General features: G+C 47.5%; 1 protein-coding gene across 2 annotated transcripts in view; it reads left to right on the top strand.

Moving 5' to 3' along the window:
* LOC108924720 (slit homolog 1 protein-like) overlaps positions 1–21,920 on the top strand; it is an 80,940-nt gene that overhangs the window by 46,548 nt on the left and 12,472 nt on the right. For both annotated transcript variants that reach the window (XR_003797544.1, XM_029250184.1), the window contains exons 6-24: positions 357–428; positions 1,538–1,609; positions 2,894–3,057; positions 5,637–5,784; positions 11,454–11,525; positions 12,592–12,663; positions 12,798–12,869; positions 13,480–13,623; positions 14,830–14,993; positions 15,867–15,890; positions 16,731–16,875; positions 17,694–17,768; positions 17,909–18,052; positions 18,156–18,299; positions 18,510–18,676; positions 19,529–19,661; positions 21,080–21,148; positions 21,242–21,313; positions 21,518–21,589. Coding sequence is in view for 1 of the 2 variants with exons in the window: in XM_029250184.1 (XP_029106017.1) it covers positions 357–428; positions 1,538–1,609; positions 2,894–3,057; positions 5,637–5,784; positions 11,454–11,525; positions 12,592–12,663; positions 12,798–12,869; positions 13,480–13,623; positions 14,830–14,993; positions 15,867–15,890; positions 16,731–16,875; positions 17,694–17,768; positions 17,909–18,052; positions 18,156–18,299; positions 18,510–18,676; positions 19,529–19,661; positions 21,080–21,148; positions 21,242–21,313; positions 21,518–21,589 (2,025 nt within the window). In the remaining variant the exon portion in view is untranslated. The remainder of the gene's footprint in view (positions 1–356; positions 429–1,537; positions 1,610–2,893; positions 3,058–5,636; positions 5,785–11,453; positions 11,526–12,591; positions 12,664–12,797; positions 12,870–13,479; positions 13,624–14,829; positions 14,994–15,866; positions 15,891–16,730; positions 16,876–17,693; positions 17,769–17,908; positions 18,053–18,155; positions 18,300–18,509; positions 18,677–19,528; positions 19,662–21,079; positions 21,149–21,241; positions 21,314–21,517; positions 21,590–21,920) is intronic.

The following is a 21,920-nucleotide window of genomic DNA, read 5'->3' as shown; positions in this document are numbered from 1 at the left end:
CTTTTTCTTTGAAAGTATATGTATCTATGTATATGTGCATGAATACATATTGACTGTGTTTATATAATTATCTTTGTATAATAGTCAGAATCAGAGCAGACCCTTTTTACATTTATTCATTTAGATGATGCTTTTTTCCAAAGTGACTTTCAGTGCTAAGGTACAATTATTTACCCATTTATGTTACTGGAGCAGTTTACGGTAAGTACCATGATGAAGGGTACTACAGCTGTAGATGGGAATCAAACCTACAACCTTTTGGTCCAACAGAAGCAGCTCTATTGGCTATGCTGCCAGCTGTCTTTAAGTATGTGCTATCTGTAATGCTGCCCATGTCACTCTGTGTTTCTTCACAGTCAGCTGGATAAGAACCAAATCGGCTGCATTGAAGACGGTGCCTTCCGAGCCATGAGGGGCCTCGAGGTCCTGTGAGTATTGGACACACCTGGACGAGTGCGACACATTTGCATTTGCATTTATTCATTTAGCAGATGCTTTTTTCCAAAGCGATGTACATCTTAGGCCAGAGAAGCCACACCTTGCGGACTGTTTGCTCTCAAAGAACACTTGTGGAAACAGCTACATTTTTATTCCTATGGTGAAATCTGAATGAAAATCAGGAATGTTCATTATCGGATGAAAATATGGTGATTGGTTGGTTACTTGGATGCAGACATTTATCAGTCAGGCTTTGGAGATGCATTGTTCTAATGACTTACACTGAAGAGTAAGATGTTCTGGAAATTGTCCCTTCGATGTTATTCTAATGTTATAATATGTCATTTAGAAGGTGCATTGTATAATGCAACTGAAGTACACAGCTAAACACCTTTATGTGTTTCTGAATTTATAGAAGTGCGTGTTTACTGAAATAATTTAAGTAACATCGTACAGCTGCAGTGCCTCTTTTGATCAGGTTTGGTTCCATGGCATAGACATGGAATGCGGGGGCCTCCCCAGATTACCCTACCTTTATACTAGTGGCTACACTCTGACAGTCACCTGCAGTGACACCATGTGCACAGCATCTGGACAAAAGGGCAGGCAGGGGACTGCTGGGCAGAAGTAGGCTAAGCCCTGTTGGTTGGAAGTGCTTAGGACCAGCAAGTGGAGACTTCCACTTCCATCATCACTTTGTTGTCCAACCTTTCATAATGGCCACCAGTTTCTTCCCAATTTCCACGTTTTTACCATGGATTTATAAGAGCGCTGAGGAATTCTGCAGAGTCAGGCCTTGACACACAGCCCTGCCATCTCTCTGTCCCTTTTTCCCCTGTCTCTTTCTTGTTTGCATCGCCTTCGCTCCATGTGTTTTGTTTTCCACCCACTGAGCATGCGGTCTGTGCGGATTGAGGTGTTGTTTTCTCTCGCAGGGACAGACGAAGGGAAGATGAACCAAGTCTGGGCAGGCGCCAGTAGGGCCAGGAGGGTGGTGGCGGCAGGAGTGGGATAGTCTCTCTCAGAAATGGAAAAAGATTCTGGTCACAAGTTTACTGCTGGAGCTCTAGCTCACCACTCTGCCTCTGTTGTTCTCCAGGACTCTGAACAACAACAACATCAGCACCATCCCTGTATCCAGCTTCAATCACATGCCCAAGCTGCGCACCTTGTAAGTATTGTACGTTCTGCCCGATCCCCTTCGCACTTAGACTCAATCCCTATTTCTGGTCCTGCCTTCCCTTCACCCACTTCTCCTAGACACCAGCCCAAACAACCTCCCCCATTGTCCCCACGGTTTCCCCTATGAAGGCCGCAGTCAATGACCTGGACGTCTGATACGTGGTAACAGCCCCAATATTCCCTCCCACTGAAAGGCGACAGGGAAACAAACAAAAACCAGTGTGGGTTTCATGTCAACGCTCTCAGAGCCTTTCCCAAACTGTTGGACCACAGCCACTGGCCACAGTTAGATTGTGGGAATTTTGGGACGCCAATAACTATTTCCTCCCCCCACTTCCAGACGACATGGAACAAATGGCCCTGAAATCAAAACAAAAAAATCTATTGTTAGAGCATATGTAGTAAATTTTGAATTAGATACATTAGAACAATTATAATAGCATGGTTCCTTTAAATGGTCACCATAATTCAGCCCACGCTGTTTTTATTTATTTATTTTTTCTGTGGCTCTTATGAATGAGAGACAGCGAACCACATTCTTGGTCCTATTTTCAATAATACGTTCTTGGAATGTGAGGGTTTTTGCAAAATGTGGAAAGACAATCTTGTTGACAATGAATGGGGACAGTAATGATTTTGGAAATGAGATCGGTGCTGTATGTGCATAGCCCCGTATCCTGAGAACCCTGGGGGGCGAATGTGAACCCCATGGATATGTGGCGCTCTGAGTGCTTATTTGTTTCTCATCACTGCTGCCTGAACATTAGTAAGATGTACATTCTTCAGTGGGTTCACATACAAATAAGGCCCTGTTCTTGGACTTCAGAAAAACTAAGATAAAACAGTATATATTAGAATTACACACCGAGGGTCTCATCAAGCAGGCGTGAGAAAACGTCTTATCTGTGTGTATGACCATCTGCTATTTAGAGGAGAATAACTTATCAGACACAAAGACTAAACACTAGGGCAAGGAGGAGGAAAAACTGAAAACATGTTCAATATTTATATAACAATATTTAATGTAAGCGATACTGGTGAGATTCTGGCATTAGTTTTTAGAGTTTGGAAACTGAGGGAGATGCTGTCCTCCAGTTAAAGACAGCTCAGCTCTGGAGCTGCCATCAAGACTCTTTCGTACTGCACTGATTACCGAGGAGATGCTGTTTTGTCATTTGCCAGTAGATGTTCTTTCTCTTTAGCACTAGGGGCACTACGATTCTCATCTTCTGGCCTCTGACACTCTGATCACCTCTTGTCCCCCCACTGCCAGCCGTCTGCATTCCAACAACCTGCGCTGTGACTGCCACCTGGCCTGGCTATCGCAGTGGCTGCGCCAGCGCCCCACCATGGGCCTGTTCACCCAGTGCAGCACACCGCCGATGCTGCGAGGCCTTAATGTCGCCGAGGTTCAGAAGCATGAGTTTGCCTGCTCGGGTAAGTCGTTTAGTGGCAACATCCGCTGTTCAGTAAGATTATGTAGGTCTTCAGTTGTGTGTTTGTCAATTTGTTCACCCTGTGCCCCCCACGTCGAACCCCAAGACACACCTGGCAGAGGTTACCCCTTTATCCTTTCTTCCTCCATCTGAGCTCAAGGGATAGTTGATGCTGTGCCAGGGATGTCGATAGCACCCACACCAGGCCAGATGCATTCTCTGAATGACAGGCACTGTAACTAATACGTAGCCCTTCAGCCTGCACAGTTAGACCTGCGCTGATGACAGATTGTCTTCCAGGACCACCTTGTGAGTCGCGGCACAGGGAAGCGTTGACAGGGTGGAGGGGTGAGAGTCCTCAGTTCTGAAGCCAAACCGCTGTCAGAGGATCCAGCGTCGATGCAATGCTGCTCCAGAGCTTCCTGTCTTCTGATCCAGCTGGAGGGGGAATGAGTGGCACCAGGGGAATTGCTAACCCCCTCTCCCCCCATCTGCCTTCATTGATCGTGATTCTCTTCTCTCCGATTGACTTGAATTGGATTGCACATTCATCGCAACCACCTTGTCAACACAATGCTTTATGCAGGTTCATGTTTCCTAGGCTCTGGGGTTATTGGCAGGTCTGCAGCAGCTGATTATTTTTAAAGAAATCAATGATTATTATATATTAATAAAGCCACCCACCCAATAAAATGTTTATATTTATATGTGTCTGTCAAGGGGATGAAGTGGATGTTGTGAACATGGAGGTTAATGCTGGAGGTCTCCTCCCTCCCTGCTTGACAACTTTGCTCTCACTACATTGTCATAGCAACAGAGCTGCCTGATGGGTGGCTGGCCATCGTAACCATTGCTGTCAGAAAGCCTCTCCCACATGACCTCTTTGCCCCCATTAGACCATTTTCATGCTGTCTGACCAAACATGGCTGGGTAAGTATGAGAGGAATCAGAAGCTAGGAGGATAAAAATAGTGCTGCTCTGGGTCACTCTGCCCCTCTGCCCCTCTGCCCAGACACGGGCAGCAGTGAAGCAGCCTGGTATGCTTACATGACTGGCTCCATCCTCCATCAGGCAGTAGATGGGTTGGGTGGCAACTCAGATCAGCACAGCGTGGAAGTCTCTCTGCTCTCGGTACACCTGAGGTCACCATCAGGTTAATCACTGGTTAAAAAGTTTAGGAGTCTTTTTATTATACTCTACAACTAGGTGAACTGCTTCAAGAGTGCATGTAAAACTTGTGCTCATTGGACAGGTTACAGAGTTAATTGTAAAACAATTAGTATACATCAAAACTGTACAAATTAAACATGCATAAAAATTATGCAAGAGAATTTTAGACATTGCATCACTCTCCCACACCTCATCTCCATTTTCATCTGTTATGACACAGATAATGACTGAATTTATGTGATTTCTTAATAAATGAAACATGCTATAAAATGTACATCTGTTCTTTCAACACATGCAGCAGAAATTGTTCAGTTGTATGTGTTCAGCAAAGAAAAAAGGTGTAATACTTGAAATTATCGCAATTGATTAAACCAGAAAAAAAGATATACACAATGGATTAGAGATTGATATAGAAAGAGGACAGAAGAGATGTTTTGTCGTTCCCCCTGCAGCTGGTGCATCAGATGTGACAATTGTCAAGGCCCAGGTTTCTATGGCGATCTCATGTTCGATCCCATTTCCCAAAGGGGCCAGTAAACTCGGCCTAAACTAACTGCCAAAGCCCTTTTGGAGAGAGATGTGGTTTCCTCACCACACTTTCACGCTTTCTGTGAAACATATTCTGAGCCTTGCGGCTTTGTGGGCTGGGCTGGCCTGGGCAGCACCTCCCAGTCTGCCCTCCCGCTCTCCTCTCAGTCTTTCCTCCCTGCCCCTTTGCTCCCCCACTGCCTCCAGGCCGTCTCCCTGCTTCCCTGGATGAGTTTCCCAGGGCCATGAATAAACCAGCAGGCGGCCCCCCTAGCTGCCGCCAGTCAAACGAGAACTCTGCAGGAGGAGATCAAATATTCATAGCTTTAGAAAAAATCAAAACCGGTCCCTGTTGATTCTGAGATGCAGTGCAAAGGAGCCCATTTGAAAGTCTGTAATAATTCTCTTTTGATTAGGAAGTATCAGACGCGCTGTTCTTCTGCGTGGCTTTCATAGAAATGAGCCTAAGACTGGGGGATGCATACGGGAAAACAAACGTGATATGTTGACAGCTTCGAAGGGCTGGGGATCATCTGAACTTACAGAACACCTCTCAGTTCATCATGCATGTGAATTTCGCACCAGTGCTGTAGTTATCCTCGCCTTGTAGATCACCAGTGTTGATCTGCTGTATCTAATGCATTATTGAACTTACTCTGTGAAAGGCACCAGAATCTTTGTAACCCATTTCACTTAGTAAAACAGGGCACTGATTATAATCTTCTCAGCAAATATGAATTTAATGTTGCTCTTGTGTAACCAGACATCTTTGGCTGGACTGTTTAGATAAAGCAGCCATAGAAAGCAACTTTGAGCTTTGCCAACTATTTGTGAGACCCCACCCACCTACTGACCATTTCCCCTTCTCTCCCTCTCCCCCAGGTCACTCTGAGTCTGCGACACCCCAGCCCTGCAGCCTGGCAGCCGGATCCTGCCCTCCCATGTGCTCGTGCAGCAACAATATTGTCGATTGCCGGGGGAAAGGTCTGACTGCCATCCCAGCCAACCTGCCGGAGGGCATGGCTGAAATGTGAGTGAGGGCTTGTCATTGCATCCCACACAGAACAAGTCAGATCCATTCTAGACCCATGACTTCGAGATGTTCAAAATGACAGGAATTTAAAAATTCATGATGTGCGAATGCATTGGCCCATCAGCACTTCAACGCCTAATCAGTGAGAACAACCCTTTTGTTGTGAAGAAACCTTTGATTCTAAGGCCTCGCCTTATAAGCAGTTGAACTGATAATTCATGTATTTTCAAGAAATTTATATTTAACTGCAGACCAATAAGATTGTTAAACCAGCAGTGGCATGATATTGCACACTTTTATACAGCATCAGATTATTTGTCTGTTTCTTTTATTATTACATTTCTATATTCTGCATTATGCATCACGTGGAACCTTCATTTGCACCAAAGAGAGCAAAGTGTTTCTCTCGAGCATTTTATTTTCATGTGTTTCAGTGAGGGCTGATTGGCATTGCTAATGATGGCTTGTGTGTCACTGCTAATGAATGAATCATAATGACATGTATTTAATCACCTGAGCAAGATCAACACATGACAAGGAATGAGTTTGTTCATTTGTTTCTGCTGAGCACAGAGTGGCAGACCGTGAATGTGGCTCGCTCCACATCTGCTGCATTTTTAGCTCTTACCCATCAGAGGGTGCAGTAGTTAGCAGGGCCCGTAACAAAAGAATTGCAGGTCTGAAAATTCTCTTTGTTATAGTTTTGACAATTCTTCATGTGAACTGGTCAAGGCAGCATTATGAAGAGGTGAATCAGGTCCAAAGTCACTACTGTATCATATTATTTAACATTTTGCTGAAACAGATTATTAAATGTCTAGAATCCATGGAAACTTTTTCCTAAATATGTTTTTTTTATGACGTTGTCCAAGGTGTCTGTGACATCCACTGAAATAATGTAGTTAAAACTTTTGGTATCTTGCCCATGAGGTTGGGACGCAGTTTTCTCCAACATCAGTCAATGGTTTTCTACTTTAAAAACAGTCCATGTGAAAATACCCTCCACAGCACAGTGCCGCTTCCGCTTCCCCCGCAAGTTTTTCTTTCCGTTTGCGGTGTTGAGTTAGCGATGCCCTGACAAGGAGCCGTGAAGAAAAGAACCCTTGCGAGATCCTACACTGCATTTCACCTCCAACAAACACCTTCATTAGAGGGAGGCCAGTAAAGAGCAGAACCCCCACGTGTTCCACTTTGTGTGAGCCTCTGAGAGGATCCATTTAAAGTTCCTCTCGGGCACCTTCGAGAGCACTGCCCTATTTTCTCCACTGAAGCAAGACGCAGTGTTGCAAGTCCACAGTTTGAAACGGGGTCCCATGTTTGATCTGCGTCCCTCTCCCACACCACCACCTCTTCCCGCCATCGAGAAGCAGGTCCTCCTGGGGAAGACTCGCTGCTTCTGAAATGAAGAACCTTCAAAGAGAGCGAGCGAGCGAGCGAGCGAGTGAGAAAGGGAGTGAGAGAGCGAGTACTTTGCTTCTGACTCGGAGGACACTACTTTGAAAGTCATAATATTTAAATCAAGGTTGCACTTTCAGGCCCGGTCTCCAGAGTTGGCTCTTTTCAGCAAAGTGCTACCTACACTGCCCACCTTCTAGAACAGGGTGCTTGCAGGAAATGTGATGTGAGACCAGTAGAGGACTACACCCCATGGTCAGTGTGCTACATGTAGTGGACCTGCTTACATGTTTATATTACATGTGGCGGTGGAGAACAGGAGACAAGCCATTGGGCACTGCGGGAAGGTCACACACTCCATCTTGTTTGGAGTCCCACACTGGGGCCCTGTGAAGGAACAAACACTCAGACAGCGACCCCACGTGATCTGCTCCAGAAAAGAGTGGCATGGTTCAAATGCGCCACACAGTCTAACTTTAATGTGATTATGGGCTTTTTAAGTGTTTGTATGAGTGATTGTTGGTGGAAGTGGGAACCCTGTTAAGTTGCTGTTCACACTCGTCGGACTGCTTTCAAATCGCTCTTTTGTGAATGTAGAAAGTGTCTTTTATGCAGTTGTGTGTGGCTGTTTGCATGCATTTATGTGTTTGCCTGTACCTCTGTGACGATGTGTTCCGTCTATGCTAGGTGCAGTCCTGGGTTTCTTTGTGTAGAGCTTGTGTTGAGCTCAATTTCATCTTGAGTTCCTACAAGCCAAAGCAACATCTGTGTTCCCTCCACATCCACATTCCTCTTGTTGGAGACACTGTACGAAATCGCTGTGCTGTACGTTGCGTCCACACCCGTGCTCATCTCCATTTTCTGCTGGTAACCGTGGATGAAATGAATAGCTAACAGTGTGGAACGTTTACATTTAATCAAAGCCAATGGCAGAAGGGTGTGATGAGATGAATTGATTATCCACCGATGAGCTACTTTAGATGATTGTTCCTTTTCTTAGCTGATTGAAACACTCTTGCTAATTTCTGTTCATGAGGACTGGGACTGGGGGGTGCGCGCAGAACATGCTGATGATGTCATCCTGTCATCCTAATCAGCTGCTCACCACCGTGAGTTCAGGTCTGTGATCTCCTGATCAGGATATGGGTTGCAAATCCAGCCAGTAATGATCTGCTGTGGGGAACACACACAATACATACACGAGCACATGGACAGATTCACTCGCATACACCCATACATGCACAAATGCACGCAGACTCACTGCAGTGGACCGGCCAAGATTAGTCCAGTTCCGTGCTTCAGAAAAGGGATGCCCTGCGGTGCACTCGTGCCCACAAGTATCTGCTGAGCTGGTACAGGGTAACGATGCCCTGTGGTACATCCTTACCCACAAGGATCTGCTCAGCTGAGCTGTGAGAGCTCCCGACAGGGGAAACCAGAATCCTCTTGGCGCAGCGCTCAGACATGCGGCCAAGGCAGACGGCCTCAAGCGCAGACGCATGGCAATACATCCATTACAGCGACGTGCAAACGCATACACCAACATAGGGTGAAGTAACCAGCGCGGAGGCCGCAACAATCTCCACTGTGTTCTGTGGAGTGGAAACAATGCAACCCAAGGAATTTAAATTGTGCATGTTGTGCGGAAAATTAATTACGCAGTTCAAATTTACGGAGCGCTAACGTCAAAATCAATGGAAAACATCGATTCTCAAACTTCACCACCAAGTTGTTGTCAACTGCGGACCACGGGACGCTCATTCTCATTGCTTTGTGCATTTTTGCAAACCTCTCAATGCTTTTTAACGTTGTTTTGACCTTTAAAATAATTAACACTCTGTTAAACATGTAGTTGAAATTTAGCAAAGTTCACGTTCGTGTTTCGTTTTACACGAAATGCATATCTTTTTGTCGTCTGGTAGCTATGGATTGGAAAAAGGAAAAAGGGAGCCAGGGGTGAGGATGGGGGGGTAACAAATAGGCTCTAACAGCACTTAAGACGACAGCAGCTTTCTTTAGCCGACTTTGTTTAAGTGTGACATCCACACTTACGCATGCTACTTAATCGGGATCATCTGTGAGGCCTTGCAAGGCGCAACAATCCATCATGTTCGGCGGCGACTTTTGTGAGACATGCAGCCGTGCTCTGGAGTTAATCTCGCCGACGTCTGCTTCAGCTCACCACCGAGCGCTCCCCGGGGCGTAGACTCCTCCGAGGGGCCGCGGCCTCGTCTCGGCGCGAAAGAACCCCTCTCTCGCATCCCTGTTTTTCCAGCACAGCGGGGCTTAAAGCCTCAGCGTAGTGGAAAATTAGATGCTGCGACGCCAGCATCCAACCCACTCTTCATGGGCACACAGAAGAGCCGGCCGACCTAGTCGGTCTGGCAGCAGCTTCTCTCTCCCCTGCCTTGTGGACAAACAGGAGAAGCCGCTTTGACCGGGGTACGCATCGGGTATGCAAGTCGTTGTCCTCGCTGGTGCCATACGTGAGCTCTGCCTCCGGTACGCTACACCATGGATGTTAGTCCTTCTGCTCCAGGTTGTTTATCGGTGGGGCAGTTTTAGTGTGGTGTCCCTCTTGAAGGGTCACAACGGGACTGAAATTTGTTCCTTAAGGACCTGTTTGACTGAACTAGGGAACAAAGAGTCTGGCACAGCCTATGACTGGACTTCAGGAGAACGAACAAACACCTCTGTGCTCCTTCCAGGCACATCTGATGCTGATTATGCCTGCAATCCCTCAGCATTTTCTGCCCTGTATGAATTTCGTTCGGCCAGCCACACATGCATTTCATCAAGCCCATCTGTGAGGTCCGGTACCGAAAGGTCCTGAATCATCTCCCTCTCCCCTGCATACAGTGCCCCTGGGGTGCTATCAGACAGGTGGACACAAGGACAGGGAATTCACAGAAAATCGGGAATGAGAGATGGTGCTCGAATGGTGAAGTCCCAAGTGCCTCGAGGCAAAATCTCCAAATGTAACAAAGACTAATCTGCTGGTGTTTATTGCTCACAGGATTAACTTTTGTACCTAATAAAACAGTGAAATGAATGTAAGAAGCGAGGCTTTGTCTCCTGCAGCACCAAGTAACTGTGAAAGCTGTTGGATCCAAACCGTTACGCACTCTAATGTCTTCACGCTGTAATTATCCCGCAGTTTGCTGTGACTCTTTTTCTAAAATACCCTCCATCCTCCTCATGGCTGTTTTCTCATGTTCCAAATGTTGCTCGTATTAGCAAAGGGGTTTTCGACTGCCGAAGGCTGTCTCTCTTACTGCAGCTTCACGACTGTGACACGTTCAAACCTTGGCTGCTGGCACAGGTGGCCAGGGGCCGGGGGGGCATCCTGATGAGGTGTTGCTTGAGGGGGGACACTTTCAGTATGGGCCCGAGACCTAATTTAATGTAGGATCCACATAATGCACCTGTTTCTTGGGTGCAGCTGATGGTTTCAGACCCATCTAAGTAGTACAGTGTGTCCAAGGCTGTTCAAACACTCATTTGTTCTCGAGATGGTTTATTTATTGGTTTTGTGGCAGTGCTATCGGCGAGTGGGAGTCGCAGGGTGGGGAGTTGGTTTTGAAATTCCGTATCAGCAGCCTAGGACTGTGTGGAGCAGCAGGAGCAGAGCTGCAGAGATATTTTTTTTAATTTAAACACAGCATGGAGAAGAAGTAGTCTCCAAATAGTCCAGAATGGGGAAGAACTGCCAGCAAGACTGCGGTGGGGATTTTGGTATTGGGTTGAGATGGCACTAAAAGGAAAAACAGAAAACAGCACAGAGCTAAAGATGCTGAACCTGTCGAGCAGCCAGAGAAGAACTGTTTCGAAACACTGACATTTGTGTTGAGCACAAGAGCCAGTCCAGCTTCCTGTTTCACGGAAATCTACGACAATGTTACGTTTCAGGTCATTTGTCACGAATGAGCTTCCAGAAATTTCTGTGTATGTGCAAAGACACTCAAAACAATAACGGTGTTTCTCAAGTTGAATCTTTTAAGACGGGATGTTTATCAGATATACACTCAATCTCTACGCCCTTTTCCTGACTTTCATTGTTACGGTTCATCTGTGTTTTTGATGTAAATTTGCATTGTTGCGTGTTGACACCGCTTCGTTCTGTTTTATTTTTTAGCTCCTTTGATGCCGGAAAAGGTCATGACAGTTTTTAGATTTTGTGGTGTTGCAGAGCAGCGGCTTCGTTCAGATGAAGTGTTTCAAACTCGCTCCTGCTCAGCGTGGATGTGTGATCACATGTCTCCTGTTTGCAGACGGCTCGAGCAGAACGGCATCAAGTCCATCCCCCCGGGAGCTTTCTCTCCTTACAAGAAGCTGCGCAGAATGTAAGTGACCCCCATAAAAGGTGACTTTCTCTTTTCTAGCAGGGCTCCACTGGTCGGCACATCTACCTGTTTGCTGCGTTATCCTATCTGGTCCCTTTCGAAATGAAGGGCGCGCTCTCTTGGGGTGACCTCACCACCTTGACCACCTTGCGTGGATTTAAATTCTGCTGACAGTGGTAGACATGGAATTTTGTGCACCTTGGCGAACCGAAGGTTTGGAAATCAATGACCGCAGCTCTTCTGAGGTTGTCGCGGATGCTGCGGCCTCGTTGCTTTTGAGAGCGTGCCGCTTCCAGGGAAACGCCGCAACAAACAGGTCTGGAAAAGTAAAAGGAGAATTTAATCACATCTGAAATCATACCACAAGCCCCTTCTCACCCCTGAGCACATACATTCCTGTCGCTATAGATATGTGCCGAGTGGCCTGTGCTTTGTATGGTCTGTGCGTACGGGCAAGGTCCTCTTTTTTCTTGTGTGTCTTTGTGGGTAGTTTTCATCCCCAGCTCAGATGGGCCTCCACTTGAACTCCTCTGGCAGGCCCGTGTGCTTTGCTCTGGGGCTCGGTGTCAGCAGGGCCACCGTGAGGGGGCCAGAGCGAGACGGCCGCCACCATGCTGTGCTTGCTCGTGGGATAACGCAAACAGTTCCCGTTTCTCCGAGGAGCTCCTTTCTATTTGTCATCCTTTGTTCACAGCTTTCAGGAAGCTTGCGAACAAAATGACAAGGGCTAGCTGAGGTTAAACTGCACATGGCACTCAGGTAGGAGGACAGGGGTGAGACTGTCCCTGTAATTCCGCCACCTGAAAAGGTTCATCAGCGGAAGCTGCTTTCCAGCGAACGGGTGCTTCACATACCTGGCCCAGGGGGTCAACAGAACAAGCTGCCCTGCTCCTTTTTCCTCAGTGCTGGTTGCCTGGGCGGAAAGCCACTGTGTGCGTGCAGAGACGGCGCCTGTGACTCAGGCTCTGAATGACTTGTGGTCGGACTGGCCAACACGGTCGCTCTGTGGCAGGCTTGTGGTCTGAATCTCCCAAAGTGGTGAAAGGTGCCCGTTTTCCTCCCGTAGAGACCTCAGCAACAACCAGATCTCGGAGATCGCCCCCGACGCATTTCAGGGCTTGCGTTCCCTCAACTCCCTGTGAGTGACCGTGGCTTCTTATTCCAGCAGCATTCTCTAATTTATTAACCCTGATAAAGCCTGCACTCATTTTTGCGTTTTAGTAAAAATGTCAAATAAACTTTGAATTATTGATCTGTTGGTTTAATTTTCAGGGTTTTATATGGGAACAAGATCACAGAGCTGCCCAAGGGTGTATTTGATGGCCTGACTGCCCTGCAGTTGCTGTAAGTCTGCGGAAATTCTGCTGCAATGCAGAAGGGGGCTCAGTGTTTGGGACTCAAAAGTGGGCACAGCTCGTAGTGTACTGGTTGGAGCTGCTGCCTTTGGAGCCAAAGGTTGTAGGTTTTAATCCCCTCTCCAGCTATACCCTTGAGCAAGGTACTCGCCCTAAATTGCTCCAGTAAAATTCCCCAGCTGTATAAATGGGTAAATAATTGTAAGTAGCTTAATGTTTTATGTTGCTTTGGAGAAAAGCATCAGCTTCAAAACAGAAAAGATTCCCATTCACATTCCACGATGGAGGTTGGAGTGGGGACTTCTGCTTTATCATTGCTTTTTTCAGCAAAATGTATGCAGTAGTTTATACTGGTAAAGTGCAGCCTTCAGTGGATTTATGTGCAGTAATATTTTAAAGAAGATAAATCAGCGTCGCTCAGCACAGCAGGCCAGTGCACAATAATCAGGATGATAATAAGCAGGATTTCAGTGCGCTGACAACAGTGGCTGAGTGATCTATTGTTTATAACCTCTTTTACTCTCCCTCTTCCCAAATCCCCATCTCTGTGTGTGTCTGTGTGTTTGGATGTCTGTGTGTGTTTGTCTCTGTCTACCAAGGCTGCTAAATGCCAATAAGATCCACTGTGTCCGGGCCAGTACGTTCCAGGACCTGCAGAACTTGTCTCTGCTTTCTCTGTACGACAACAAGATCCAGACCCTGTCCAAAGGCACCTTCTCTTCACTTCGGGCAATTCAAACACTGTGAGTATGCTGACACCAGACATACACGCACAGTCATTTACCTTGCCAACCCACATGATCTGTTTTTCTCCATTTACCATTCTTGTGGAAACATCTCCAAAAAGATCCCAACAAGATGAAGAAAATGAATACACTAACACACACAGACACACACACACCCATACGTACTTACAAACATACACAGAGATTCTGTGATACACATTTAGTGACACACTCACGCCATCAAGGATGTATTCTCTTGACATACCACAGTACACACTCCAGACAGGCTGTGAGACAAAGCTGTTCCACAGGATATACAAACAACCCAAAAGACATTCTGTGCTACCTGTTTATGTCAGAGTACCAATGCAAGGTTTTGACACTTTAGAACGCTCTAAATCTTCGGAGAGCCTTGTTCCTCCGGTCCCACTGACATATCCAGCATTTTTTCATGGTTACTCTATTCGAGTTGTTTGCTTTTCCTGCCTCACAGAGCAGCAGCTAAGGATACCTAATGATACACCATAAAAAGAGCTTACACTCTGTTCCACCACCATGAAACATATCACATCCCCAACCTTCATCCCAGAGGATGTGTGCAGGTCATGGGGTCGATTGGCTGAGCTGTGTGTGTCTCTTCACTCAGGTACACACCTGCACACAGCTGCTCAAACACATTCACATACCCTAAGCCATCAGCAGAGCTAAGCAGTCGCCCTTCAACGGTTCTGGTAGCACTACTGTTTAACTGTACATCTGTGTGTAAAAACAGAAAAGCTAAAAGGCTGCTGACCTGCTCCCACTCCACTGGCTCTGATCTGCCTCAAAACGATCTTCATTCCAAAGACGGAGGAGTTAGACCCCCTACTTTAGCATAACCTGGGTATCACACCTCACACACACTCTTTCAGCCATGAAGCACACTCCACCAGGACTTTGCAAGGACATTTCTTCTAGCTGAGCAAATTGTGGGAGGGTCATAAGTTAAGTAACGCTTATTGGCCGACTATGTTTTTACCTGCAAGGAATTTGACATGGTGTAAGACAGGCTACAGAGCACCACAACCCTGCACTGGACCAGCAGTTACTGACAATGCAGGGATATTTTTACCATTTCTATCATTTCTGCCCACTGGCATGTGTTTTCATTGGTTTTATTCAACATACTGATAAAATCTGTACTGAAACAAGGGAAGCTGAGCAGGTCACATCTCTTCCCCACAGACACCTGGCCCAGAACCCCTTCATCTGCGACTGTAACCTGAAGTGGCTGGCCGACTACCTGCGCTCTAACCCCATCGAGACGAGCGGTGCCCGCTGTGCCAGTCCGCGGCGGCTTGCCAACAAGCGCATCGGCCAGATCAAGAGCAAGAAGTTTCGCTGCTCGGGTGAGCGCACCGTCCCCGGCTCCCAGCAGTCTCCTTTGTGCCATACCCTCTTTTACCTTGGTCTTTCCTCTGCCAGATCTCAGGTTCAGCCCCGCACTTTTCTTGCCTTATCTCATTCCTGTTTTCAGCACCAAGGTCTGGATGGTCAGTAAGGCCCAGCTTAATCTCCCACATCTGAGACACTGGCACACTTAAGTTCTTGCCTGGAGTGTCCCCTCCCAAGGCACTGACGTATTGCGCAGAGCTTCTGGATCATGAGGCTGTAGCATGTGCCTACTTGGGGCGCTTTAGCTGTGAAAGGAGAAAGGGCAGTGTACGTTTCTGGCCCCTTGTGGGTTTCCACTTTTCCACGTGCCATCTTTATTAGCGGAGGTGTGGTGGTGCGCCGGGTTCCACAAGTGCCCACTGTGTGGTGGGTCTGGGGATCGAGCCCTGCGTGGGGTGCCTTGTGACGGACTGGTGTCCCGTCCTGGGTGTGTCCCCTCCCCCTTCAGCCTTGCGCCCTGTGTTGCCGGGTAAGACTCCGGCTCGCCGTGACTCCCTCGGGACAAGCGTTTGTTGACGATGGATGGATGGATGCATCTTTATTAGCAGACAGTGTCTGGTTTCTCAGTCAAAGGCATCCGAGGGCTGACGGCACTGCTGTCCGCTGCTCTCCACACACCCCCAGGCTTGTTATGTTTGTTTTACACACACTGTTCTCCTCTGTTCGGTCACATGGTTTACCATGGGGGCCAAGGGTGGGGCATGCATTTGTTTTTTAAAGCTGTACTCCCAGCACGCTCCATCTGTAACACTACTGTCACATGCACATACACGCATGCACCCCCTCTGTGACTGACACTGTTTGTTTTTATTGTGTTTCCCTGACAGCTAAGGAGCAGTACTACATCCCAGGTGAGAGATGCCCCCGCTGCCTGTCTGCACGCCTTCCTTATATCTCTCTGTGTCCTCTGGGACCGTTTCATCCCGAATTTGTTTTTGCTATTTTTTGCCACTGTCTTGAAAGTCATGTCCCTGCCCTGTGGGCGCTCTAGTTTTTGGAACGGTTCAGCATTTCTGTGCCTTGACTTGGCTCGGCGAGCAGACGTATGTGTGTATCTGTGTGTCGATCTCCGTCACGGGTAAAATGCAACAGGAGCACTGTCTGCTCGGTCCATCTCTGAAGTAGCCGGTAATTACAGCCTTCATTCACTTAGGTAGATGTAATGTCTATTCTTAACTCATGGAAAAAAGAATTAAAAAACAAAGGAAAACACTTTCTTCATTCCTTCCATCATCCCTCCCCCCCCCCCTTCCCCTGCTCACCTCTCACCCTGTGCTCCTCTCATCTTCACCACCCTCTCACCCAAAGCCTTCCCAAGGAGCAATCTGATTCCTTGTCGAAAGCCCATCTCTGTCTCTCCTGGACTGTCTGCCTCCCTGCCGTGCTTCAAATCTACAGATTCTCCCCAGACCCCAGCTGTTTGTTTTTCATAAAACTGTTTTCATGGCCTGCATCTCCTTCCAGCTCTCCGCCATTAATTGTCATCACCCACTAACTATAAGACCCACATTCATCTCTTGCGTACCTCGCTCTCTCTTACTTCTTCCATGGAAATAATTTATGTTCCTTCCAGAGTTTTCCACAGTTGTATCTCCCACTTGCTTTGACTGAAAGTCTCGGAATTCTGCGCTGTAAAGTGATGTTGGTTGATACTGATGAAGATGAAGTTGACCACTCTGCTTGTACTCCAGGTGCAGAGGACACCCGACTCAACACGGACTGTGGCAGTGACCCTGTGTGTCCTCCCAAGTGCCGCTGTGAGGCCGGTGTGGTAGACTGCTCCAACCTGCGTCTTACCAAGATTCCCGAGCACATCCCGGCTTCCACAGCTGAGCTGTGAGGACCCCTGCTTGTACACACACACACACACACACACACACACACACACACACACAGAGACACACACAGAGGACTGCACCACTGAGCTATGAGGGCCCCCCTCCACATACCTACTGTCTCACTAGCTGACACACAAATGTACAGATGAGTATTTATACAAATACAATAATATATTTACACATAAAGATAGATAAACTGTCATATTTGCTCTATACACCGACCACTAGCTTGGCCATTTTCTATGTTTAAGCTGTATTACCCCAACACACACTCTGGTTTGGGAACCTCACTAACCACACCAGCACAGAAGCTGCGGTCAAGTCGTCTCAGATCCATAGGAAGCTGCAATATCAGGACTTATGCAGTCGTCATCTGGCCGCTTTGATGGAAAGACAGTGTGGGGATTTGTGGTCGGGACCGGTTGCGTTTGCCGAATACACTGAACATGATATCCAGATGTCTGGTTTCACCCCTTCCAAGCAATATTTACCTAAGCAAAGCTAATAATTGAAGACCCTTTCACGAACCCTTGGACACTTACAGTGGCCACGCAGATGCTTGTGTTGAGTGAGGAGAGTAGGAGCGTGTCGGCGACAAGTCATCCCAACAGAAGTGTTCAGTACACCGAGTTCGACCTCTCACAGTTACAGTGACTGGGGTCATCGTGGGGAAGTATGTGGGACAAGCTCTGGAATAAATCACTGTGGTAGAAAAACAAGCAGTTCAAAAATGCCCCGCCAAACTGTGTGTTCATATGTTGGTGTACTTTTACCTCTTGACCTTGTTTAACCTTGTTTTTATTTGACCTCTACAAGACGCCTCAACAATAATGAGATTTCAGTCCTGGAAGCCACAGGAGTCTTCAAGACTCTTACCCAGCTCAAGAAGATGTAAGTTTTTATGCGGTTCATTGCCATGTTTCTTCACTCTTGCTTCTGCAAGTTAAACATTTCCTCTTGCCTCTGGTCAGTGGAATGGTGTTAACTATTTGTTGGCCCAACTTTTCTACCTTTGTTTTCTGCGCCTGCAGTAACCTGAGCAACAACAAGATCACAGAGATCGAGGACGGCGCGTTTGAAGGAGCAGCATCCGTCAGTGAGCTTCACTTAACCGCGAACCAGCTGGACTCGGTGCGCAGTGGGATGTTCCGGGGGCTGGAGGGGCTGCGCATGTTGTAAGTGTCCCACCTCCTTCGCCCACCTCTGTCATACTTGTTCACCCACAACTCCACATGAAAAGCACGCACTGAGGCATAACAAGGTCTCTTTGTGTTCTAGAATGCTCCGGAATAACCGCATCAGCTGCATCCACAACAACAGCTTCACAGGGCTGCACAACGTTCGCCTGCTGTCGCTGTATGACAACCAGCTGACAACAATCACTCCGGGAGCTTTTGACACGCTGCAGGCCCTGTCCACACTGTACGGGGGTTGCCAACCATCTAACTCTCTCTGTCTGAGTTGCTTTTACACACAGTCTGCTTAGGATATACTAATCATAACGAATCCCTATATATCCCATTCATAATGTACATAATCATAACAAGCGTTGCTTTGTGCTCACTTTGTGTGCACTCCTCGAGCTCTCTGTAAGGGCTTTCACACCACCCACCCACGTAACATCCTTTCTAGGAACCTGTTGGCCAACTCCTTCCACTGTGACTGCCGCCTGTCCTGGCTCGGGGAGTGGCTGCGCAGCCGCAAGATTGTGACAGGAAACCCCCGGTGTCAGCGACCTGCCTTCCTCAAGGAGATCCCGCTACAGGACGTGGCGTTGCCCGACTTTCGTTGCGAGGAGGGTATGTGCTGCGTTAGCTCACCTTCTGTTTCGTTCAAAGTCAGCTTTCCTCACACGAGCATCCACCGGCCACACATGTATTGTGTCACGGCACGTGTAATACAGCGTTTTTTGCACACTGTGATACCGGTGGTCAGGGATGTTCTCCAAGCCACAATACTTAACCTTAGCTTATGGTCTGTAGAGCAATTACGTGCAGCCAGTGAGGCTCTGTCTCTCTCTGAGGTCTGAGGTCTGTCACATTTTCAGTCTTCATACGTTTACTTGGCAAGCACCTTCATGTGGAGTTTGAGTCACCGCTGATGGTTTACCAGTTTAGACAGCTACGTATTTTCCTAGTGCAATTCGGGTCGTGTCCTCTTCTCAGGGATGTAACAGCCGTTAGTCTTCTGGGTTTTGAAAAGTGCCACCTCCTTGGATGCCAGTCATGTTCCCTCATGTTATCTGCTACTCCGCAGCCAGACGCTGGGAATTCTGCACTGTGCCGCTGTTTACATTCCCAAGTGCTCAAGTGTCATATGAACCAGAATATGGATTCCTCTTTTGTGTTGCCTCAATATTTTAATCTGTGACTGTTGATACCAGAGCTGAACAATTGACGTAGATTCTGTATAATAGAGAACTGCAGGGGGTGGGATGGCTCGTGAGCCGAACTATAATAGGCTTTGGGTAAAATTGCCAAGCGACCAAACAAATAAAGGAAAAATAAATAATGCTGAACAAACGTGCAGTAGGTATTTGCAGTGTGTTTAGCGTGCATATTAGTTGCAGCACTGAAAGCTTAATCCTCTTTACAAACTTCTTGTCCTCTCCCGCCCCCTCTCGCTCGTACCCTCCCCCTTTCTGTCTCCAGGGCAGGAAGAGGCCAACTGCATGCCACGTCCACAGTGTCCCAGCGAGTGCACCTGCCTGGACACGGTGGTGCGCTGCAGCAACAAGCACCTGCGTGGCCTGCCCAGGGGTGTACCTCGCAATGTCACTGAGCTGTGAGTGCGGGGTTTGGGTCCTACAAGGGTGGTGGGCCATAGTTGTGACTCCTACCATGTATAGCAAGCAGTGGCTCGCAGTTTAAAACAATTAATATTAAATGTTGCTTTAAGGTAATAATGCTTTCATATTATTTCAGTTGCAACAGTTTGGAGGCTCAAAGCAGCGCTGGCAAGAACAGTATGTGTAGCAACCAGTGGTATTACTGGGTGCAGTGTAAAATAACAGTATCAGTGATGTATCCAGTTGTATTAACGGACCAAGCGTAAAACAAATATGTAAGCTCTGTAAGCCTCTTTGGAGGAAAGCATCTGCTAAGCAAACACTGTAATCCTTATCTGTGTAATCTGTGCCATGACACCGGTGCAGTGCGCTGCTTGTTCCCGGCATCTTCCCCACATTAAAAAAACATCAAGGGTGCAAATAACCCATGAGTTTGACTGCTTAATGTTTACTAATGGATTCTCAGGCTGTGAATGGGCAGATTCAGGCATAAATATGGAGCTCAGGGCAGTCGAGGGAAGGCGAGGGGTGCTTGTGGTATCCTAAACAAACTGTGGTGGTCTTCCTTTTGGTCCCATGTCTTCCAGTGCACATTCTTAGACAGGTGGGAGAACTTAGATGGAGAATGCCTACACTCCCCGAGGTCTGAGGGTTAGGGTTAGGGTTGGGGACTGTGGTTTAATGGTACAAAGAGAACATTCTCTTAGTGAGGGGATGTTTGTGGGAAGGCTTGTGGCTGTCCTTTCACCGGGCAGCCCTCCCCTTCCTCGCTAGCGGTGTCCCACAGGCTCATAAAACCCTGAGGTAGAGGGCAGGATGGTGGTTCAGGACCAGGGTCCTGCCAGAGTGCCATAGAGAAACATATTGTATGTGAAGAGAATGTGTAAAATACTCAGTAAGTGAATGGCTCGTTCAGTATCTGTTCATATGTGTAGAATGAAGTTGTACGATGAGGCTGATTCAGGAGCTACAGAATGTCAGTCTCCGTGTAAAATGTTTGGCTCCCAGAATTAAATGTGACTTGAATTTACAGGAGGTGCTAGTTTGTGTTAAACTATGTTTGCATTTTCACTTTCATAAAGTGGGTAATTTGCATTCAAATAGAATCCTACAGAACACCATTAATGTGATTAGTTTGCATGCTTATCTCACTCACTAAGTCTGCCTAATTAAATTTAGTTGGATTCGCAAACCAGTAGAGTAAAAATCGATGCATTACTGTGCTGTCAGTGTTAGGCTTCAAGTGTCAGATAAAGATGACTTGTGCAAGATAAACACAAGTAATAGGACTCACGTGTCCCCTCTGGGTGTGTGGACCACTATGACATATTCCTGACATTGACTTGCTTGTCACTGTTAACCTAGAGTCCCCAACTGCCCGACTCAGACCTCAGAATCGCCTCTTCCTCTGCAGGTACCTGGATGGAAACCAGTTCAACATGGTCCCCAAGGAGCTGTCCAGCTTCAAACACCTGCAGCTGGTGTGAGTGTGTCATCCTGGAGCCTCTTTATTTCCACCCTACACCTTCCGCAGTGCTGCACACACTTCTTACCATCCCTTTGGTGTGTTTCGCAGGGACCTGAGCAACAACAAGATCAGCTCCCTGTCCAACTCCTCCTTCGCCAACATGAGCCAGCTCACCACGTTGTAAGTCAAGCAGCATGGACAGTGCTCACACGAAGGCTCTTGTCATACAGGATATAGGGAGTACAGTAACCATGTGCACTAATTGTTTATACACTCAAATCGATTTGCTTTTGTCACGTGCCCATGATGCAGCCCACAAGCCCCCTGACCCCAGCGCGTTGGCCATGACCAGAGCAGTGACTGACCACTTCTCTGTGTTTACAGGATCCTCAGTTACAATTCTCTTCGGTGCATCCCTGCTTTGGCCTTTGCTGGTCTCCGCTCACTCAGGCTGCTGTAAGTATTGATTATTGACTCATTAATTTAATGTTTATTAAAGTAGGGTTTCTCACTCTCCCTCCCATCCTCATGCGGCCTACACATTGAGAGGGTCTTGGGTGTATGTCAGTAAAGCTGGGAAGTGTGTGCCATACACACCAGGGCTGCAGTAACAGAGCAGGGGGGAGCAGGTCATCGGTCAGTCCCTGGCATTGCCTGCTGTCCATCCACCAAAGTCTCTCTGTCAGCAGCAGCTCTGTGAGCACAGCTCCCCACTGTGAGGGAGAGCGAGACCGGCGACAGCACCAGCACCAAATTACTGAGCGCCTCACATGGCGTCGCGCCCATT

The sequence above is a fragment of the Scleropages formosus genome, chromosome 3 (genome assembly GCF_900964775.1).
Source record: "Scleropages formosus chromosome 3, fSclFor1.1, whole genome shotgun sequence".
NCBI lineage: Eukaryota > Metazoa > Chordata > Actinopteri > Osteoglossiformes > Osteoglossidae > Scleropages > Scleropages formosus.
Note: the sequence above shows the minus strand (reverse complement) of the source record. Positions and strands in the feature narration are given on the sequence as shown.